We start from the raw sequence: 22,538 nt of genomic DNA, 5'->3' as shown, positions 1-22,538 counted from the left end.
AGATGTAATGCCCAGGAACACATCTGCTTTATTAATTGAAGTATATCTGTATTAAACATTTCCATTGGTCCCATACTAGCATTTCTGCCCTCTGTCAATATTATCATTGTTTCATTAACCTATATATACTGTTCACTGTATATTGGTTTTATGGAAATTTTATGTGTATTGTTTTATTATTTTGGTTTTTGCAATGGCCATTGGCCAAAAGCAATAAAGATTGATTGATTAACCTATATATAGCAGATAGTTTTAAAAAGTAAGTTTTACAACCTAACAGCCAACATTGCTAAAACATATCCACACCAGCTGGCAGCTGCTAGCTTCCATGACAGTAGGATAGTGAACCCACTGTGGGTTTTAGAGCAAACTTTAAAGGAACCATCCATGCTGCTAAATCCAATTCCCCAAATAGGTGCAGCTTATTTATGGCTCAGAATAAAATCCCAGTTATAGTCACTGGCCCATTGCCATGGAAGTTGGCCACTGCCAGCCCATCCTCTGGTTGGCATTGTAGGTGCTAATGTGAACATTTAGAGAGGAGGAATATTAGTTCACTTGTTTGCAAATAGGTGTAAACAGCTCTCTTTTCTCCCAAGTCAGATTTCTGCCCTTACAAGCAAGCATCTTGGGATTGGTGGTGGTATAACTCTTAAGAGTTCGAGAATGCAACGAGATCTTGCGACACCTTAGGGAGTAGCTGAAAGAACGAGAGAGAGATAGAAAGAAATAAGTTCGTAACATATGTTTACATAGACAAGTCTATTTCTTCAGATGCATAAGCATGCAAAGGGATTTTGAGTCTCAAAGATGCTACAAGATCCTTTTGCATACTAACATGGTCATTCTTAAAGAGTTAGTTCATGATATGATTGACTTTACTGAAACAAACCATTCTCATCTGATGCTAGTAGAAGGAGCTGTACTTTGCTATTCATGATGGACGTAATTGATAATTTGGGATGGCTGGGTTTCCTACTGCTTAAAATTGGAAAGTGGTTGGCAAAGAAAAGGAACTTTATGTTCCCTGTGTTACCATGGTATGAAATGAAAAGTGGAATGCGGAAGGTTTGCTAATAACTAACACCTTATAGATTTTTTTGTGTGGGCAGAACCTGACATGAGCCTCAATAATAATGTTTACCACATGTTGTGATATGTAAAAGTAGCCTTTGTCAGAGCACTATAATGGCTGCCAGCACCATAAAAATGGTCAAATGAAAGACAGAGTATTTTGCATCTCCTGGTACCCTCTGATTAATAAATCATTTCAGTTGCTTGTTAGGCATATCTCAAGAATCAAAAGCTCCTTGAGTTTCAGAATATGCAGAAATAAAATTATAATCATGAAGCAATTCATTATGTCGTGTAGGTTGGCAGTTAAATGCAAAATGATTTAAAATTTCTAAGCATTCTGGAACTGAGTATAAGCAGTGAAAGACTTGAAAGAGAAATGCTAAATTTAGGAGCTTAGCTTACATAGGCCGTTTTAAGGACCTGGATGGTTCCTGTGAAATATACTACAATGGTTTAAATATTGCTACGTTAATCAGCTTAAGGTTATGAACTTGTTGGTGCTAAAACCTTCACTGTTAAGTTGCCTGGCACTCACCATGTAGTTTCTACCTGTTTTTAAGGTGCCTTTCTGCAGAGCTTTAAAGCAGCATAGTGTTTAAGATCACCCCATCCCTTGTTCAGGGGTGCCTTCTGCATTTCTGTGGGGACTGATTCAGACTCCACTGATGCCCTGTCTGAACTGAATATATGTTCTAGAGCATGCTGAACACTGCATTTCAGGGAAGAGTTGGTAATGGTGGGCTCACAATTTAGTAGTTTAGTATGCTTGGTCTTCCTATTGAAGAGCTCCTTGTGTTCATCAACAGTTGTGACTACCATCTTTTGCTACACCCCACTGACAGCTGCAGATCTAACTGTTTAATAGTGCCACTATATTTTGCTTTGGTCAGGCCCCACCTGGAATATTGTATCCAGTTCTGGACACCACAATTCAAAAAGGACATTGAGAAACTGGAGCATGTCCAAAGGAGGGTGACTAAAATGGTGAAGGGTCTGGAAACCTATGAGGAATGACTTAGGGAGCTGGGTATGTTTAGCCTGGAGAAAAGAAGATTAAGAGGTGATATGATAGCCCTGTTTAAATATTTGAAGGGATGTCATATTGAGGAGGGAGCAAGCTTGTTTTCTGCTGCTCCAGAGAACAGGACCTGGAACAATGGATTCAAGATGCAGGAAAAGAGATTCCACCTCAACATTAGGAGGAACTTCCTGATAGTAAGGGCTATTTGACAGTGGAACACACTCCCTCAGAGTGTAATGGAGTCTCCTTCTTTGGAGGTCTTTAAGCAGAAGCTGGATGACCATCTGTCAGGGATGCTTTGATTGAGAGTTCCTGCATGGCAGGGGGTTGGACTGGATGGCCCTTGTGGTCTCTTCCAACTCTCCGATTCTATGATTCTAAGCCCAGATCTGCTCTGATCATGGAAAAACCAAAGAATCTATATGAAGACCACAGGGTTCACAGGAGATTGTGTAGAAAATCCTCCCTCCTTATACTTAGCTTTACTACCCTACTTTCCTCAAGCTGATTCTTTCCCTTTTGTCTAGTGGAAAGGGGAAGACTTGCACATGCACCTTTAGATCTTTAAATCTGACCTCTTGTTTTCTACATATTTGGAAGCACATTTAGGTATAAACACATGGATCTATAACTATCTACTATGAGCTATAAGCAATACAAAGTAGACTATGCTTAGTAGAGTCTCAAAAGAATATTAGGCTGCTAGTTGTTCCATACCTAATAAATTCATATTTTTCCAAAAGTTAGATGCATCAATAGTTTAAAGAAGCAGCCAAAGCATTTTCTTTTGTGTGAAAACAAATTAAAAATTTTGGCTTCTAATCTTGTGAAATGCCCTTCTACTTAGTAGATAACACTAATTATAGCAGACAGTTGTCACATTCAATAAGAAATTTGGATTTAGGCAGCAGCATAAGAAGGATTAATTATGATTCAGAAGGCAAATATATATAAAATACAATTCCAGTAAACTGATTTGTCTTAGTCAAAGGAATTTACTGCTATATAGTGTTGTTTAGTCTGGGAGGTGAAGAAGAGTCCTTTCAGTAGTGTTCTTACCAGTTGTCTTTCTTTATCAAATGTGATGCTTGCAGCTGGCCAGGTATTTCACAGAATCAAATCCCAATTCCCATGCTGGTGCGGTCGTCACGATGGAAAGCAAGACATTTTATGTGGTTTTATTTCCATAATGGTGATAAGTATTTAGAGCACAGTTTGACCACAAATTTAAGTACACAAAGTTGCAGGCAGAAGGATATTTTTTTTTTACCACAATACCCCCTTTCACTGCATGATGAATAACTACATGTTACTAAGAAAATTATATATACAGGTTGAGATTCCCTTTTCTGAAATCCAAAATACTTCAAAATCCAAAAGTACAGTTCTTATATTGACCCGTGGATAAATCAACTCAGTGTTTTGGGGGGTCAATGTTTTGACCTAAATTTCTAGACTTATACATGAGTACATACAGTACCTTCAGCTATGTATAAGGCATTTGCAACACATAAATTATTTTCATGTTTAGACTTGGGTCCCATCTCCATCTCCAAAATAACTCATTATGTATATGCAAATATTTTAAAAATCAGCATTTTAGATAAGAGGGATTCAACCTCAGTGTGCCTAGCTGATTTACTCACTCCCTCTCCCCACTTTTACTTTATAACCTAGTTTTTTACAGCCTAGAATTAAAATGGATTTAATTGACAGTGTTTCCATTTCATGTAAACAATATACTTAACGTTGTGATAGTGTAAACTATTTTATTGTAGCAAAATTGTTATGCAGACAGAAATGAACTGGTAGTTTTTAGTTGCATAAGTATTTATCCTCCTGTGTCAATACAGGATAGAAGCACCTTTGGTAGTGATCACAGCTACAAGTCTCCCACAGTAATATTTTTCTGCTTCATAATGCTGAGTATCTTGTGTAACAATGCCAATTATATCCATTTAAATTCTAGGCTGTAATGCAACATAATATGGATAAGTTAAAGAATGTCCACGTATACTTTTGAAAGGCACTTTTGCAAGGCACTGCCAAGTTTTTATATTTCAGAATACATAGAACCCTCCCCTTAGGAGAGCCAGCATGGTATAGTGGCTTGAACTGGATCTGGTAGCAAGTAGGCTGGAAATGGTACTTGTTAAAAATCTTGGCATTAGCTTCTGTGCACTACAATCCATTTCATCAGATCCATCTGATGAAATGGACTGGTGCCCATGAAACCTTATACAAAATAAAACTGTAGTGTGTAAGGATTCACAAGACTTTTCATATTAGTTGCACAAAACTAATATAGCTATTGGAATCATTAAAAAGTAGCATGATTTACATCATGCTACTTTTTAATGATTCCAATAGCTATATTAGTAAACTAGGCCACACCACTCAAAATTCTAGCTATCAGATTTTATATTAATTGAAGGCTTCTGAACAATCTTCAAGGGAACCTTTGCTTACAGTGTACATTTGTGGTAATCCAGTTGAGACCATGGATCACCATGACCAGACTGTTTCTGCAGCAGTAGATGATGAAAAAACATACCATGCCACAGAAGCTATTGGGTTACTAGTAACAGTGTGGGATCTAGGTGTATCTGCTCCCTCCCCCAATACATACATAAGGTGTGTCTTTTCTTGGAGGTTTCTTTCTCTTGGGAGATGATGTTCAAATACTTCTGGAAAAGGTTTCTCTCTTAACACCCACAGTAACACAGAATAGTTTGAACACCATATTCCCTGACATATACTTAGGACACCCATGTACTACATCTTTTCAGCATTTAGATAGAAATTACTGACCTTCATTTAGCTCATTATCAAATCTAGGACTAGGTTCAGCTATTCCTTACCTTCAGAAACCAGAAAGGTAGAACTGAGTGTCATCAGTCTGCTGTTGGCACATTATTCCAAATCGGTGTCTTGGTATGTTAAGTCCCTTCAGCCAGTGACTTGATATGTTAATACACACACACACACACACACACACACACACAGAGGCTGGAGTATTTTGGGATTCATAGGGCAAATGGTATGGGGTCCCACAGAAGTCCTACCAATACCATCTCCTGGTATCAACACTAGTAGGAATGGAACTGTTACCATCTTGCCTCCCCCTCCTGCCATGTACCTATTAATGTATAACAACTATTATTCTGTGGACGTGTTTATCAATGAATAACTAAAAACAGGAAATTTTGGCCAAATGCATTACAGGTATGTTATTCAGTATGAAGAACCACTAGAAAAAAAATAATTTCAGTTGAAGAAAAACCTTGGAAAAACTGTGTAGGATTTAAGAACTTTTCTTGTCAAAAATATAGATTTCTTTACCATATATAGTTGTGATGAATGCAGTGTCTTACACTGAAGCAAAATCCCATTGAGCATGGTATTCTAAGACAGGTGAAAGATACAGTCATGAACAACACCAGTTTTGCCTAGTGCTTGTCTGTAAAGAACTGACAATTGTACAGTACTTGAAAAATGCCTCCTGCTCAGAATAAAACAGAAACATGCCCAGTCTCTTTGCTGTTTGTGTATAATAGGTGGACTGCAAATCCTGTTGTGTTCCAAGAAAAAAAATCAACATCCTGGAGATTATTAGTTCTGATAAATTCTCTGGCCAGGAATGTTTGTCAGGTTGCTAATATAAACATTTGTTATCAAGAGGAACGGGTATTTTAGAACATTGCCCCATGATAAACCTGAAAAAAATATTTACAAACATTTACTCAGATTATTTATGTTCCTCTTTTATCAAATTTAAAATAAAGAACAAATAAATGGGGTGGAGAAGGGAGGGGGAAAGTTTAAAGTATAGTAAGAATGGCTTTCAAAATGTCATGGTACACTTGGATTCAAAATCAATTGTATTTTGAAATCAAAGGACCAATTTGTATACTTGGTTTGTGTCTCTTTCCCAGGGGTGGCAACACCCTTGATTTCTGAACGTCTGATCCCCACCCCTTTTTGGTTTTAATTAATGTAATTTGTGTAATTGATACAACCCCAGCCTTCTGAGACAGAACAAGAATACTCTCAGGCAAGACCGACATAATGTATAGGCCTCAGTGGTCTTCAGCTGAGGCCCAGTGCTGACCCCCAGTAAGCACAGAGCGAAGCAGGGCTAGGTAACTCTTATGGAGCCATGGGGTTCTTTTCATCTTGATCAAGTGACAGAGAGCTGCACTTTCTTTCTTTCTTTCTTTCTTTCTTTCTTTCTAATAAAGTTTTCCACTTAAAATGACATAACAGTTGTTACATATATGTAAAATTAAATTTTAAAATTAATTAAAAATATTACCTCATTGAATCAGTAAATTCTCTGAAAATCTTACCATTCATTAACAGGCCTGCAGTGAAAAAACTTTTTTTCAATATTGTAGCTGATTTTAATGTATTTTGGTTTTTGAATTAAAAAATAAAAATATCATACCACATACAGTTGTTTCACAAATTTGATATTTTTATCGATGCACTTGTTACTCAGCTTTGAGTAAGTATTGATTAACATTGCTGATGTTCCGGTATGACTTTTTTCAGTCTATTTAAATGGATTTTAGTACCAGTATTTCATATCAGTGAATTAGTGTTTTTAAAGTTTATTAGGATGCTTTAGCCTCCTTTTAACCCTTTGCAGGATAATTCTTTGTAGGATCACTCCATTCAGTCACATATTACAACACAGAAACATCATAGCAAGTTGTGGGGAAAAAAGTATGTAATGGAGCAAACCTGCCAGCTAAAAAGGCCAATGCAATTTTAGGCTGCATCAATAAAAGTATAGTGTCTAGATCAAGGGAAGTCATAGTGCCACTCTATTCTGCTCTGGCCAGGCCCCACCTGGAATACTGTGTCCAGTTCTGGGCACCACAATTCAAAAAGGACATTGAGAAACTGGAGCGTGTCCAAAGGAGGGTGACTAAAATGGTGAAGGGTCTGGAAACCATGTCCTATGAGGAATGACTGAGGGAGCTGGGGATGTTTAGCCTGGAAAAGACAAGGTTAAGAGGTGATATGATAGCCCTGTTTCAATATTTGAAGGGATGTCATACTGAGGAGGGAGCAAGCTTGTTTTCTGCTGCTCCAGAGAACAGGACCCGGAACAATGGATGCAAACTGCAGGAAAAGAGATTACATCTGAACATTAGGAGGAACCTCCTGACAGTAAGGTCTGTTTGACAATGGAACACACTCTCTCAGAGTGTAGTGGAGTCTCCCTCCTTGGAGGTCTTTAGACAGAGGCTTGATGGCCATTGGTCGGGGATGCTTTGATTGAGAGTTTTTGCATGGCAGGGGGTTGGACTGGATGGCCCTTGTGGTCTCTTCCAACTCTAAGATTCTATCATTCTATGAGGTCATTTTTGGATTTAGAATGCAAAATTCCTATAAAACCAGCATACATTTAAAAAAAATTTTATCATCCCAAGTTTTGCAGGCCTGTGTTATTAACTTGAGTCCTCATGGATGCTTTATGATTATTGAATTTGTATTTCTACATAAATGAACCTTAAATATACTTAATTGTACATTAATATGATATAGATTATTGTTAGAAAAAGAATTAGGTTGACTGTGACATTTTGGCTGATGTTGACTATAGCGCATTGAGCTCCTTTTCCAGTTGACTGTAATGTTTGGCAATAAACTGCACTGTCAGGTTTTTTAAACAATTGTGGGGAGCATGTGGGGATGTAAAAAGGTCTTGGCGATCACACATTACCCACAGAGCACACTGCTCACCCCTGGACTGGAGATGAAACATTGTCCTCCTCTTGTTTTGCACTTTTCCTCTGCATTGTTGTGTGGGCTGAGCTTAGAGACAGAAACCAAGTGAATGGGATGGTGGCAGAAGTAGTGAGGGAGTGATGATCCCATGGTGGAGAGATGGAGCACAGGCAGCCTCTTTTTAAACAGTCAGAAGATGTGCAAGAGCTGCCATTGCTCATAGGTTGAGTGATTATTACATGTGTCAGATGATTTGTGAGATTCAGCTAACTCTGAGATACCTGAGCTATATTCCTAACTGTATCATGTAAAACAGTGCCACTCGAAGTGGAGGTCGCTGGGCAGATGCTGTTCTGTGAGCCATCAGCTGCTAGTCCCTGAAAAATTTCTGGGAAAGAAAGAGTTGAAGCTAATGGGTACAAATATGGTATTGATCCCAGGCACATGGGTGGAGAGGGGGATGATTGCTGGCCCTCCAGATCATATAGTTTAAGGCATAAAGTAAATATCACTTTAATAATCTGACAGGCCATTGGGTTATAAGTATGAAAATGGATGAAGACTGTGTTGTTCTTCCTGTTCTGGGACAATTGGTTGCAAGATAATTTCCTCCAAAGCAGACCTACTGGAATGAGTTTTTCTTTCTGCGTGCCTTATTTGTAATTGATCACTCATATATCAGAGAAGAGAGATTAAGGCTGATCGCTGATTTGGTTTTCCCCTTGCTTTCTTTGAGTTCTAGCCTGCAATTTAAAAACAATAAGTGCACACAGGTTTCTTTAAAAGATTAGGATAAATAGTTAAACACTGTTATAACCAGAGAAATAGGGCTGAGAGTGGAGAACTGCTTAAGAAGATTTAATTTGGAACAGAAAAATTGTAGATCAATTACATGTTCCTCCTCTGTATCCCTTCCTCTTAAATTTCATTTTTAAGTTGCCTGTATTTGCATGTTATTACCGCCCCAAAAGTACTTTATTACATGTTACAAACAAAATAATGGTGAAACTGCTTTTTCCTTATTTCTAGCAAAACAGATTATTGGCATATATTGGTATACTAGTGCTGTCACACCTTATGTTTTAATATATACTAAAGCAATATAGATTTCTTTGGCAAATGAGGAAACCAAATGACTAACTCACATTTATTGCAAGACTTTGTACCATTTTAGCTTTATTCCTTTCTGGCAGGCATCTTAGGATAGTAACAGGAGAATGGTTCTTTGAAGAGAGAGCAAAGCGCTTCAAACAGTCCAAGCTGCTTGGAACTGATATTGTTAGACGGTCCATCCTACGCAAAGCCCCAGGTAAAAATAAGAGGAAAAAGAGTTTGCTTTCACTATGTATATTTATAGCCTTGCTATTTCCTCACATTTTGTTTTATAAAGAACTGGCATGTTCTGACTTGGTTTTTCCCCTCATATTTTAAAAATCCTCTTACTATATATACTCGACTATAAGTCGACCTCTTGTAAAAGTCAAGGTCAACTTTTGGGGGCAAAAGTATGGATTTTGGTATGCCCTGTGGATAAATCGAGGGTCAAACTTCCTGAGGCAGCCCAGCTGCGGACAAGCTGCAGGGCAATCACACACCCTGCCCAGACTCTCCACAGCAGGGCTTTCTCTCGGGGAGGGAGCCAGGCTGGAAAGAGACTTTTGGGTGATCACTTGCCCTTCCTAGTCTCTCTCTCACCAGGCTCCTTTTCTTGGGAAAAAAGCCTGACCATGGAGAGGCTTTGGGGCGAACAATCACCCTCCCTAGCATCTCTGTAGCCAGGCTCCTTCAGCCAGGGAGAGGCTTTTGGGTGAGCGATCACCCTTCCTAGCCTCTCCCTAGCCAGTTGTCGCTTGCGGAGGCAGTCTGGCTGGGGAGAGGCTTGGGTCAATTACTGTATTGATCCATGTATAAGTCGACCCAGGTTTTTTGGGTCAATTTTTTAACCTAAATTTCTCGACTTTTAACCGAGTATATACGGTATGTTGAATACTCAATGACCTCTTGTCCATGGGATTAAGATCAACTTCTGCTTAGCTTCAGCAGTACTGCAGCACCAAGTACTTCTTCCCCAAGGTAGAAGCAGATGGACAGGCGACAGAATTGTGTGGCCCTCCAGTTGTTGAACTGCAGCCCACAGCATACCTCAGTGACTGAGGCTGGAGGGTGTTATAATCCAACAACTGCTGATCCATACACTTATTACCTCTGTAGTCCTTCCTTCTGCCTCTGTCTTGAGGAAGAATTGCTACCAACTTTATCTTGTAGCTTTATCTGTATCTCCTTTTTTAAAAGCATCTAGGTTGTGTTTCTTATGTGCAGTTTCTTTGGGGATGATTACCCCTTTTTATTACTCCCTCTCCTTATTGTTTTGCTCATAGTAGTTGTTGAAGGCATTTTTCTTTAAAAAGTGGGGTATAACTCCCTTAACAAAGAAATGCTGTGGCTGCTAGTAGGTTGCAGAAGAAAAAGTGCTTTGTTGAAACCAGTTAGACATCATGAACAGTTAGTTGACCTGCTGTGCTCCAGTGACTGCTGTGCTCATTTTAGAGTGGGGTCAGTTTGCTTTTAAAATTGAATTGCCTGAGAATTATGCATTTGAATTCATTTTACTGTTTTTAAAGTGTCATTTTTTCTTTTAAGATACTTCTTCTGAACAGATAGAAGGGGGGAAAACCAAAGCTGAATTGCCAGGGAGCTCAGAGGACACCTCAAAGCAAGACATGTTAGCTTCACTCTCCAGTGGGACAAAATTAGTTTTCAGTGGACCCAGGAAAATTGGGTAAGGCATCCTTTTACAATATATGATGGATATCTGTTACTGACTCCAGCATAGTTGATCACTTGAATATAATAATAATAATAATAATAATAATAATAATAATAATAATAATAGGATTTATTTATATGCCGCCCAATCACTGGAAATCTGAGCGGTTTACAACAGAGGGGATAATAGACGGTTCCCTGCCCTCAGGCTTACAATCTAAAAGATAAAACACAAAAGGAGAAGGGAATGGTGAGGGGGGAGGGAATATAAAATTTCAATATAAAGAAACACTGTTGTTGTTGTTGTTGTTGTTGTTGTTACCAAAGCATATGTTGTATGGCTGTAATATGTGTAAGTACAGAAAGAGGGTAACTATTAGTGGTTTCTTATTCTACTAAGGATTTACACTCAGATTTACTTACATTTTGAACATTTTAAAAGTATGATTCAAAACATATATTCTACTCCATAAACGACACAATGGCATCTTAGGGCTTGATTTTATTCATTCTCCACTACTTCCCCATACAAATTGCTCAGCTTACAAATAAAATGTTTTCATTCTCTTGCTGATGTGAACCACACAATAAGCAATCAATGTTGTTGGGGTTTTTTAAGTATTATTTCCCCCATCTCTCACAATACTAGAAAGTTATGGAAAGATGAGGTGTTGTCCAGTAAGACTGATCAACAAGATACTCAGGACAACAAAACCTTGAACCTCTGAACATGATTAATTGTACTTCTTAGTATGGTTAATTGGTTAACTTTGCTGCCACAGGATGTTGTAACGGCCATTAACACAGATGGCTTTAAAAGTACTTGGGACAAATTTGTGGAGAATAAGTCTAAGGATGCCTTCAAGTAATTATGGGTACAGTATATTATTATACCAGTTGCTGGGAATCAGTAGCAGGCGAGAACTATTCTTCTTGTTGTGACAAGTCGTTACTGCTGGAAATTGGATGCCTAGATATGCTCATGGGCTAGTTCATCAGGGCTCTTATATTCCTAAGTCACTGAAGATGCAATAGTGTCCTCATGGCAGCTCTATCTCCAGTGCATTCTTTTATAGTATTGCTTAGTAGTATATGTGACAAATGGGCTAGTGGTTCTGAAGGTCATGCACCATTGTCTCATTTCATCATGAATGTTACTTCAAGAAAATGCAAAGACCCTGGTAATATCTTCTCAGGGGCCCAAAGAGACACTTAATAGATTTGATAGTTAATAAATTACAGGTTAATAGGATCTCATATATTTTGTCTTTAAGAAATCTGCAAAATAATATTTATCTTTTAATCTTTGTTCAGCAAAAAAGTTTTCAAGGGAATTTCTAAAGGAGAGGTTGCAAATGTGAAACCAGAGGATGGAAGAAGCATTGGCTCAGATGCTGACATCCAGAGTATGAACAGTACTGAGAGGTAAGAGAAATGGAATCACCTTGACACAATTAATCTTTATTTCTCCAGTGTGTCCTCAGCCCCATCACCAATACTGGCTGCAGTCCATGGCATTTGTGAAGAAGGGTTTTGTTGGGATTGCAAATGGGGAGGAAAGGCTTAAACCTTCATTCTCCATGCACTATGATCCTGCTCAAAATCCACCTGATTAAATTTTTAAAAACCATATCTGATATGATTGCAAGCAACACAGTTCACATAACCTGTTCTGGCTTAAATGTGACATCTTTAGTTTGCTAAAGGATTTGAGTGTCATTGTCAATAATATCATTTAACTGTCCCACTGATTTTCTAATAAGCTTTCATTGTTGTAAAGAAAGGTGATATGACAAGATCAGTCAAGCAAAGGTATAATTCAGCTTCCATATCTAACATGAAAGGAATTTCCAGAAAGGAATCTCAAGAAGAATGCTTAGACATTGAAGTGATGTGTTATCAAGTAAAGACGTTCACTGAGTTAGAAAAATATTAGAAATCCCACTGCAGAATATTAAACACTTTCAGTTGCTCAGATCATGAATAGAAGCAAGTATGAATAACTGAATGACAGCAGAGTGGTCAAAATTGTGAATGTTGGAAATGTTGTAAGAAATCCACACTGGGTATGTATTGGATTGGATGACAGCTTAGGTTGGGAATGTTTCATATGAAATAAATTGGACAGATGGAACATTGTTTCTCTCGAGGAAAGGGCAGACAGATGGATATAGTTGGAGCAGCTGAACAGCCCTTTGAGATCTCAGGTGTCCCCAAATGGCAGCTGAAGGAGTCTATGAAAAAGGTCAGAACAAGTATGGCACACCATGTAGCCTCCATGTGTCAAACAATTGCACATCCCATAATCCCTCAGTTTGGCATAAATGTTTATCATCTTTGAATAATACTAAGGGTCCACAAGACTGTAGCACTCATATCTGTCTGTGGGTATGTATGTGCATGTATAACATGCTGATTCTGAAAGGTGAGGAGGATTCAGTTTGTTAAACATGTTAAGGTGGCTAGGCTACACTTTTAATTTCTCTTTAACTTCAAAAATACTTAATTGGATAGGATAAAAAGATGGCTCTTCAGATGTTCATTTATTGCAGCTTCCATTGGCTCTAGCCAGCATAAGTGTCCAAAGATGATGGGAGCAGCAGTAAAACATCTGGAGGATCACATGGTCTGTTTCTCTTGACTAGAAGCATAGCATTATTTGATATGAATTCAGTACAGTACTTCTCTCCCTTCAAGGCCAGGATGGTAGCTGTTCCGAAATTGTGGAATGGTCTTCCGGAAGAGATCTGTCTCATTACCTCCTTGGAGGCATTTAATAGAGCACTTAAGACAGATCTCTTCTGGTGAGCTTACCCACCTGACCTTATGTAAGAAATACCCTCTGACCATTGTATAATGTTACTGCATTGCCATTTTATGAAGAGTTAGTTTTTAAGATTGATTGCTGTTAATTTTATTGATGTGTTTTTATATGTATTTTAAGTATTGATGTATGTATTTTGGCAGACTGTAACCCCACATTGATCCATCTGGGAGAGGTGGGAAAATATAAATAAACTATTGTTGTTGTTGTTGTTGTGTTTGTACATTTTTAAACTAATGGGAAGTTATCTTGTTTAATGTGCTTGATGCTTCTCCCTGTGGTGTATGAGTGGCACTAAGAGGATAGGTGTTTGATACTGTTTCCTTAGGGAAAGCACTGGTTCACTAGATAGCAATGATCTGGAGAATACGTCTGGTAGCCTGAAAGGCACAATGGGTTCTGTAAACCAAAGCAATGCCTCCACTCCAGTTCGTCCAAGGTCACCAGCACTGAGTACACGGAGCATGACTGTAGACTACAGCATGGTAAGTTGACTGATGTAAAAAGAGTTCTCTCAGGATTTCAGTGCTTCCAGAAAAACAAACTCAACAGCATAAGAGTTACCAGATGGGACAGGTTTTCACTAAAACACTTCAAATTTGGTTTTGTATGAGCTGGTGTTTCCTCCCATACAAATTAGGTCCCTGATCATAGAAAACCATCAATTTTTCTGTATGCAGTGCAGGATTAAAGTATGGGAGCTCCCATCTTCAGTCTGCACCATTATAACATAGACATGAATGCACAGCCTTGGTGCAAACTAGACCTTAGTCACACCATCTGTATATACCAGTGGTAAGCAAAATGTAGCCCTTCAAAGTTGTATTTGCAGCCCTTAAATGCCTCCCATTGCCCCTTTTCTAGACAAAACAGGTGAATTCCTTCTCCTTCAGAGGTAATTTATGTTTTACCAGTCTGGGCAGCTTCCATATTCCAAAAATTTAAGGGGCAGAAAATTGGCTCCTGGTGCAACTATAATGGTGGACTCTGGTATTTACAGTGTTTCATAGGGAAATGCTGTTTAGTCTTAAAACACACTAATATAAGAAGTCTCATTTTAATAAGCAGGGAACAGTAGGAAATGTTGTAGTGTTCCTTCAAGTTGCTTCTGATTTATGGTGACCCTATCACATTTTTTTTTTGGGGGGGGGGAGGTTGCAAAATTTGTTCAGAGAAGGTTTGTCATTGCCTTTTCTTGACGTTGGGAGTATGTGACATGCCCAAGGTTACCCAGTGGGTTTCATGGCCAAGTGGAGAGTCAAACCCCAGTTCAGAGTTGTAGTCCAGCACACAAGCCACTACGCCACGCTGACTCTCAATAGGAATAATTACCTTGCTAGATGATTTAATCTGAGAGAGGCCACCAAGTGAGCTTCATGGATTAGCAAGGCCTTCAATCCAGGTCTTCTTGTTCTAAATCTTAATATTCTGCCCACTAAATCTCATTGGTTCAGATTAAGCTCTGATGGATCCAAGGTCCCTTTCTTTCCCCTGGGAACTTGCTGTGGGAAACACTATCTTTCCAATTTTTTCACTTTCAAATAATATTTGAAATGCTGCCTTCTACACCTTCAAACACACACTTAAAAGCAGGGCCCAGTTTCTTTCCTTGGAGAGCAATTTCTGATCCTGGAAGCATCTAGAAGTAGTGGTTCTCCTTTTTCATTGGATTGCAACTGCCATTGTCCCTCATCATGGTCTGTATAACTGGGCAGTTCTTCATAACCTTTAGAAACCATTTGGAAAATTAGTTTAGTTCTCTAAGTAAATTGGCATTTGTAAGGAGATTTGTCCAGTAAATGAGATATCAGATATCAAAATGTAATATCATTCCTGTTTTAAAGATGGGAGCCCTTAATTATTATGGAGATATTGGTTTGAATGTTAGCAGACATAATAAATGCTTAGAAAAAACTGGGCACATTTGCAAAAATATTTTGCAGATGGCATTTTTTCTCCTGGCTGCCCAAATGCTACAGACTTCCCACAAATGTTAATATTAATTGTACTTATATTATGAGTATAAATTTGATAAATTTGGCAATTGCCATATAATATCTTGTTTTTTGCTTCAATGTGATCTTTTTTTATTTTTATTCATTTCTTGTCATAATGCTACAGTATGCTTCTCATTCCTGGGAATACAACAGTTTCCTTGCATTTATTGTCTCAGTCAAATAAATCAGAATATTTTATCAGGATTATTAATACAGATACAATGACATTCTAATGTTCTCTTCAGATATAGATGTAAGTAAACAGATGGAAGGTAGAACACGTGTTATTAAGTGTTTGGTATGGTATTGCAGACAAAGCAAACTACTGTATTAAAATTTTAGTGGATTTAAAACTTTAGTGTTTGCACATAGGTTTCTAATAATGTGTTCTGTAGAATATATTAATTCATTTATTCATTGTCTTTGGGCAGGATCCTGAATTAGAAAATGGCACTACTTTGCCTGCAAGTGAAAGTATACCTGCAGATTTAGCAAAAAGGCATTGTGGGAAAGTATCTCGAACACCCTCAGTAGCAGTTTCAAGGACATCTCTATCATCAGGTAAATTTTACCTGAGTTTACAGAGTGCTCACTGGTTCTTCAAGTGTCAGATGATAAGGAGTGAACATGGGATCTTCTGAATGCAAAATTATGGTTTCCTCTTCCATTAGAGAGACATCTTGTTTGCAGTTGATGCATCTCAAAATTGAAATGGTTATCTCTTTCTGATAATGCTTAAAAAGAAAAATGAAGTTATACTTAAAGCATCTGTAAATTCTAACCCTTTCTAGAATGTGCTATGGCTTCAAAAGGAAGAATTTTCAGTGAGTTTTATTGACTAAATACATTTTTATATGTTTCCTTCTGTAAAAGTCAGCTATATAACACCATTGTTGATTGAAATGTATATACTCAATCAACTATAAGTCGATCTTACATATAAGTCGATGTCAGGTTTTGGGGCCAAAATTATGGATTTTGCCATGACCTGTGGATAGGTCGAAGGCAAAACTTGGAGGCTCCTTCAGTTTCTGTATGTGTGCGTATGGCAAGAGCGACTCTCATTAAGGCTTTTCTTCATCGTTTCAGCTTTCGTTTCAGACAGACGTGCTGGCGGGAGGGGGACTCTTAAACAGCAATATCAGTCAATCACCCAGGACTCATTTTGCTTGGCTCTTTCTTGCTAAACTCCTCTCCACATCACATGGGGAAATCTGAAAGAGCTGCTATCCTGTTTCCATAGTGACCTGTAAATAAGTCGACCTGGGATTTTGGGGTCAGTTTTGAGGCATAAATTTTTAGACTTATAGATGAGTATATACAGTATTTTCTTTCTTAAATGTAATTATAGTATGGGATGGAACCCATGTACAGTGGGGTTAAAGACTCATTTCTTCAAAGTATGTTTTTTTCTCTTTTATCTCCCTTAAATGAAAGCACAGCAGGAATTTTTAAAAATGGAACCTACAAGTGAAATTTCTTCACTAATCCAGTGCTGTTTTTGCACTTTTCCTTCTCTGTTTCTTTCAACAAGAAGGTGGGTTAAAGGAGGATGATTGATAGCTATGGGAAGTTGGAGATAATTTGAGTATCACATATGCACAAAAATGCAAAGAAGATATTGGAATAGTATTTGTAGTCTAGAGTTTAAAGGTCATAGATTTCCCTTTCTGTTTTACAGATCGCAGCAGATCAGAGATAGATCTCAGTGGGTCTTTTTCTGAAGGAAATGATGACACTTTAAGTATAAGAAGTAAATCTGTACCTGGAGCATTAGACCAGGAACTGGTGAGTTAAAACCACACCAAAGCCTATAAAACAGATGGTCATATTTTACAATTAGCTGTTCCAAATTCATTTGGAACAGAAGCCAATCTGCCACAATCTATGTTGAGTACAGATTGTAGACAATAGAAATTTCAAAGAAGTAAGCTATGGATGGGTGGCTGGCAATGTGTGCAGTTTACTTTCCTCCCATGTGATATGCCACATGTACATAAACTATACCTACCTTTTCCCTCTGTTGCATCTGTCACAGTGGACCATAGTGTGTAGCCGCAGCAGTTGACAAAGGTAGCTACATCTGCCTGCTCACAAGATTTGAATAGTAAATGTTTAGGGTGTGACCTACAAGACAGTATTCTGCCTTACAGAACATATTCTTTGCCAAGAGTGGTAAAGTGTAGCCTATGGGCCACATGCAGACTTAAGAGCTTATTTTGTGGTCTCCAGCCCCCCTGCCCCTGGTGTCAATTTCTTTTTCTTTTTTTAAACATTGAGTAATAATAATAATAATAATGCCCCCAATTGCTCTCTTTGGCTGTGGGGAGAGGTTTTCAGCTTCCCTTTAGCATTTTAGGCCAGGAGAGCATTTTTTAAAAAATGAAGTAAACAGGAAGGGACTGTTCTGAGTTGTGAAAATAGTTTCTCCTATTCCTATTCCTAAAATGCCCTGGGAAGACAATACATGGCAAAAGTGGCCCCACATACTCTAGAAGGCCTTTGGATGCATTTGCGTAGAAGTTTTTTTTAAAAAATTCCCAATGGGGTGCTAATTCCTCTTTCTAGATAAAGGTAAAGGTATTCCCCTGTTGTCAAGTTGTGTCCAGCCGTAGGGGATGGTGCTCATCTCAATTCCTCTTTCTAGCCTCCCACCCTGAGGCCTGCCATTAACAACAGAACAATCCACATGCAAATCACTCCTGCCTTCCCAGGTCACACAATACATATACCCAACTCCTTTCCAGGCAAGCATTCTCTGAAGACGCCAGCCACAGATGCTGGTGAAATGTCAGGAAGAAACTCTTCTAGAACATGGCCACATAGCCCGAAAAACCAACAAAAAAGTCTTTAGTTTTCTCGTTAACTGTGTGCTTCAGAAGAATCTGGATACAGGTAAAGATCAGAGAAAAATGGCTCCTGCAATTATCTTTCTCTTAGATTGTGAATTGACAGAAAATGAACACTACTTCCACCTTGTAACCATCCCAATTCAGGAATATTTGTGCTGCATCAATTGTATATGCTTTTGTAGTTCACCAGATTCCTAAAGTTAGAGCCTTTACTTTTTTTCCCCTCCTCTGCCTATTAGGATTACCTGGATGAGGCAGAGGAAGATATTGATGATATTGTGGCCTCTGGTTCTTCAAAGAGGCGGGTCAATTTGACAAGTGGATTATCAACAGTAAGATTTCCCTTTTCTCTATGCATTTTCCTTGCACAGTTTCTTCTTGTGGAATTTGTTAAGCTGTTGATATACACCCTTTTCATTCCTCTTTTTAAAATACATTCTTATTTTATTCTGCTCTTTTTCCCTTCTGACTTTCAACTTTATCTGTATTGCTTTTTAGTAGAAGTTTTTATATGTCACTCACTTTCCACTATTTCTATTTTTATATTCTCATGTGTTAATAGAATTAGCCATTCTCTATGGTGTAGCTGAACTGTTCCTCCTGGTCCAATAATACTTCCTTGCCACAATCTAATGCAATATAAATTCAGAATATGCTGATCTGTCCTTCCAAGTGGTCTTGATTTGTGTTTAGACTAGAATTTGAGGGGAAATAAAGCATGCAGGAAAGGAACATAAATTAGTTTTTGTTGCACATATGACTAAAGCTCCCAAAACATCAAATGAATCTGGGAATTCTGCCTGTGTACAGAATATGAGGGGCTGGCTCAATCGGGTATGTGTAATGCAGTTATGTACATAGCACTGTATACTGTTGGATGCATGGATATAATCGATTGCTAGATGCTGTTGAAAATCTGGATTGTGCAAATAAACACATTTTCCTGGTTCTAAAGATAGCAGATGCCTTGGTTAAATCTATAATTGTCTCATATACATGAACATATTGGAGAGAAACTGTAGGATGAGATGAAATTTGTATGTATAATTCATTTGTGATGAAGAAAGACAATTGCAGGGTGTAGTACTAGTGCTAGAATCTTAAAAGAAAAAGAAGATTAAAAGTGATATTTATATTTGTTTAGAATTAGTGGTAAAATATAACAGATAAAGGTAGCTCTTTCGCATGGTAAGGCCATGGGAATATGTCTGCTGATTTCATTTGATAGTGGGTACAGTTCCCCCAGAATTTTGGTTTTTGTTTTCTTTTAAAAGGTCTCTTAGGACCAGACAGAGAACTCTAAAGGTGTGTAGAGATTACCTGATAAACACTCAGGCAAGTGGTTGAATAAGATTTTCATTTCTTGGAAAGAGCAGGTTGCATTTGGTGATTAGCAAAATCAAATGTATTAGGCAAAATAATAAATATTGTTTTATTTGCATAATTTATACCATTTGCAGAATTCAGCTTTCTTTTGTACAGTGCCTGTTTTGCCTGGGTTCAGGATGCTTTTTTTTTTTTTTTAAATAATCTGAATGTTATGTTCCTTTTCACAGAAGCAGAGTGATGTGATCTCACTGATCATGCCTGAGCAGTGTTCAAACTACTATCTGGAGGGGACATGACAGTACTGAATGAAATATTCCTATGAGATTATATTATATTATTATTATTATTATTATTTATTATTATTATTATTATTATTATTATTAACCTTTATTTTGAAGCGCGTAAATTTACACAGCGCTGTACCTACAATCTTTTTAATTGACCAGTTCCCTGCCCTCGGGCTTACATCTAAAAAGACATGACATAAAAGGAGAAGGGAGTGGTGGAGGGAAAGGGTAAGAGGTCCAGCCCGTTCCTCTCTACCTCCGAGGCCTGGACCAAGGCAGTGACCTGGAGCGGACGTAGCCAGGGGGGGGGGATTTGGGTCGGACCCCCCTCCTTCAAAAAATGAAGAGGTGTGCTGCGCTGCGACTCAAGCCCATTATAATGGTGCACTGTCGGACCCCCCCCCCTTCCTAAAATCCTAGCTACGTCCTGACTGGGGGGGCTGCTTCAAAATGGAGGGTTCAATCATTATCCAGGGAAAATACATACTCACAAGTAGGATAATAACATATACAGTTACATAGCAATCAGGAAGAAATGGATCGATAAACAGGCAACAAAAGAACATCAGATAGTAAGCGACAATTATGCAATGCCTGGGAAGGCTTCTCTAACAGGATGGTTTCCAACTCCGTTTTGAAACTGGTTAAAGAAGTGATGGGCTTGCTTGTGGGGAGAAATCTCTCTAGAACCGTGGAGTCACTAGGGCAGTGCAGACCGCAACCATGACCATCTTGGACCCCTTTGTTGATTACAAAACATGGGAATTCAAGTCCCATTGTTTCCTTGGCGCTGTGACCACATGCACCACACCTCCATTAAAAAACAACAGCTCAAATCCTTGGATGACAAGCCTGCGGAGATGAGAGAGCCACTATAGTACTGATTTGTGAAATGCAAGGTAAACTAAGGTAACAGGGAGAGACAATAAAACAGGAAAAATGTTCCCCCCTCTTTTCTGTCATAGTGCTGCTTTGTCCCCTAGACCTGCATGCTAACTGGAAATAAAGGAAATGGACACGGAGACCAGCCTCAAAAAAAATCTTTTGGCAGGAAGTGAGAGGCAAGACTGCTGACTGGGACATCAGTTCCTCCATATTGCAGAAACCCGCAGTGCAAGAAGAAACCTTCTAACTTAAAGTTGTTTCCTTAGCACATGCTCTTTGTAATTGACTAGTTACTGTATGGTTGAAGGACTCTGCTCTCCTAATGAGACAGCCATTTGTGTATAGTGGCACAGAATTACAAAACAGATTTAGGATGAACTTGGGCAATTGTATGAGGGAATCTAGAGAAGCCGTTAGCCACATGCTTTGCCTTTTAGAGTAAAGTGTGCATAATTAAGCAGAACTGACTAAGTGAAATTATTTTCCATTGAAGGTAACATTCTGTTTAAAAGAAAAGTTGTCAGCATTATGGTAAAAACATGTTTTTCAGTGTAAAATTGAGTATATTCTTAAATACAAGTAGTAGTCAAAATGTCATAACAGTGGCAATTCATTATTTCTAGAGCAGTGTTGTAACCCAGTGCAGGGGGCTTAGGGAATGGGGCTGCAGGGAGCAGAGTCAAAAGCATGTGCCCTCTTCCTTCCTGCCTGGTGCCACATTACTCACAAGTAAAACAGTGCAAGACAGGGAGGTGGGGTGCCCAGGCCCCTTTCTCCCTGCCTGGCATTGCTTTACTTGCAAGTAAAGTGGTGCCAGGCAGAAAAATGGGGGGACGCTTGGCTGGATGTTACCCCTCTTCTGGAGTGTCACCCTGTTCAGGCTGTACCCCTCGCATGCCCCTAGAGATGTCACTGTTCTAGAGAGATTCCCAGTGCTGGTGAGCCTATTTATGTTCCTTGAGTTGAAGTCATTAAATTCTTTAGAATTTCCACTTCTATCTGGATCTGCAAGTTGTGGTGGCAACAAATACCTGTCTATGTCCTGAGGAGGAGGAGCTATTTAAACCAGTGTTCCAGCTTCTACACAAGTTCTGTTAACGTCTGAGCTATATTCAAAATATTAAATTTCATGTCTCGGCTTTGGTCTAGCACAGATTTCATTTACTTTGACCAAGATATAATCTGGGTTCCAACTGCGAAGTTGGGGCCCACTGGTAGTTATTTCATTGTTCATATATCCTGCAGTAGGAAAAAGAGATTGCATCAGCCACTTAATCCAGCCACAAATACATAGAGAGATCTTGTAGCACCTTTGAGGCTGAGAGAAAGAAATTAGCAGCATGAGCTTTCATAGACTTCAGTCTACTTTCTTAGATGCATTTGGTGGAGTGGAAGCCAGGTACAAACATATATATGCCATTGGCATGTGAGGATGTCAATACCAAATCCTTTGTGTATGGAAATGAAGTTTCAGGTCCAGTTTTAACTATGGTCATTAATGCACAAAGACATAGGAAGTTCTTTGTGCATGGAGATGAACAGGCAGATCCAGTTTTGCAATGAGACTATCAGTCCTGGGTACACATCTTGCCTTATTTATTTGTTTTTTTCACTTCATGTGGTGGATCCTGTAGTTTGAGGAATGCTTGTTGTAATTCCTGGAGTTTGGACTCTGGAAGAGAACTCAATCAAGACATTCCACCAGAGTTTCAGTAACTTCCACCCCACCATCACTCTCGGCCTGAAACTACCTACTGAACA

General features: G+C 38.6%; 1 protein-coding gene across 1 annotated transcript in view; it reads left to right on the top strand.

The window, feature by feature from the left end:
* The window catches only part of SYTL5 (synaptotagmin like 5), a 62,725-nt gene that overhangs the window by 23,948 nt on the left and 16,239 nt on the right, over window positions 1-22,538 (top strand). The window contains 7 exon segments of the mRNA XM_042460668.1: window positions 9,031-9,146; window positions 10,478-10,616; window positions 11,918-12,028; window positions 13,756-13,912; window positions 15,856-15,985; window positions 17,106-17,212; window positions 18,516-18,608. Coding sequence (XP_042316602.1) covers window positions 9,031-9,146; window positions 10,478-10,616; window positions 11,918-12,028; window positions 13,756-13,912; window positions 15,856-15,985; window positions 17,106-17,212; window positions 18,516-18,608 — 853 coding nt within the window.

Source organism: Sceloporus undulatus, chromosome 3, assembly GCF_019175285.1.
Source record: "Sceloporus undulatus isolate JIND9_A2432 ecotype Alabama chromosome 3, SceUnd_v1.1, whole genome shotgun sequence".
Classification (NCBI taxonomy): domain Eukaryota; kingdom Metazoa; phylum Chordata; class Lepidosauria; order Squamata; family Phrynosomatidae; genus Sceloporus; species Sceloporus undulatus.
Note: the sequence above shows the minus strand (reverse complement) of the source record. Positions and strands in the feature narration are given on the sequence as shown.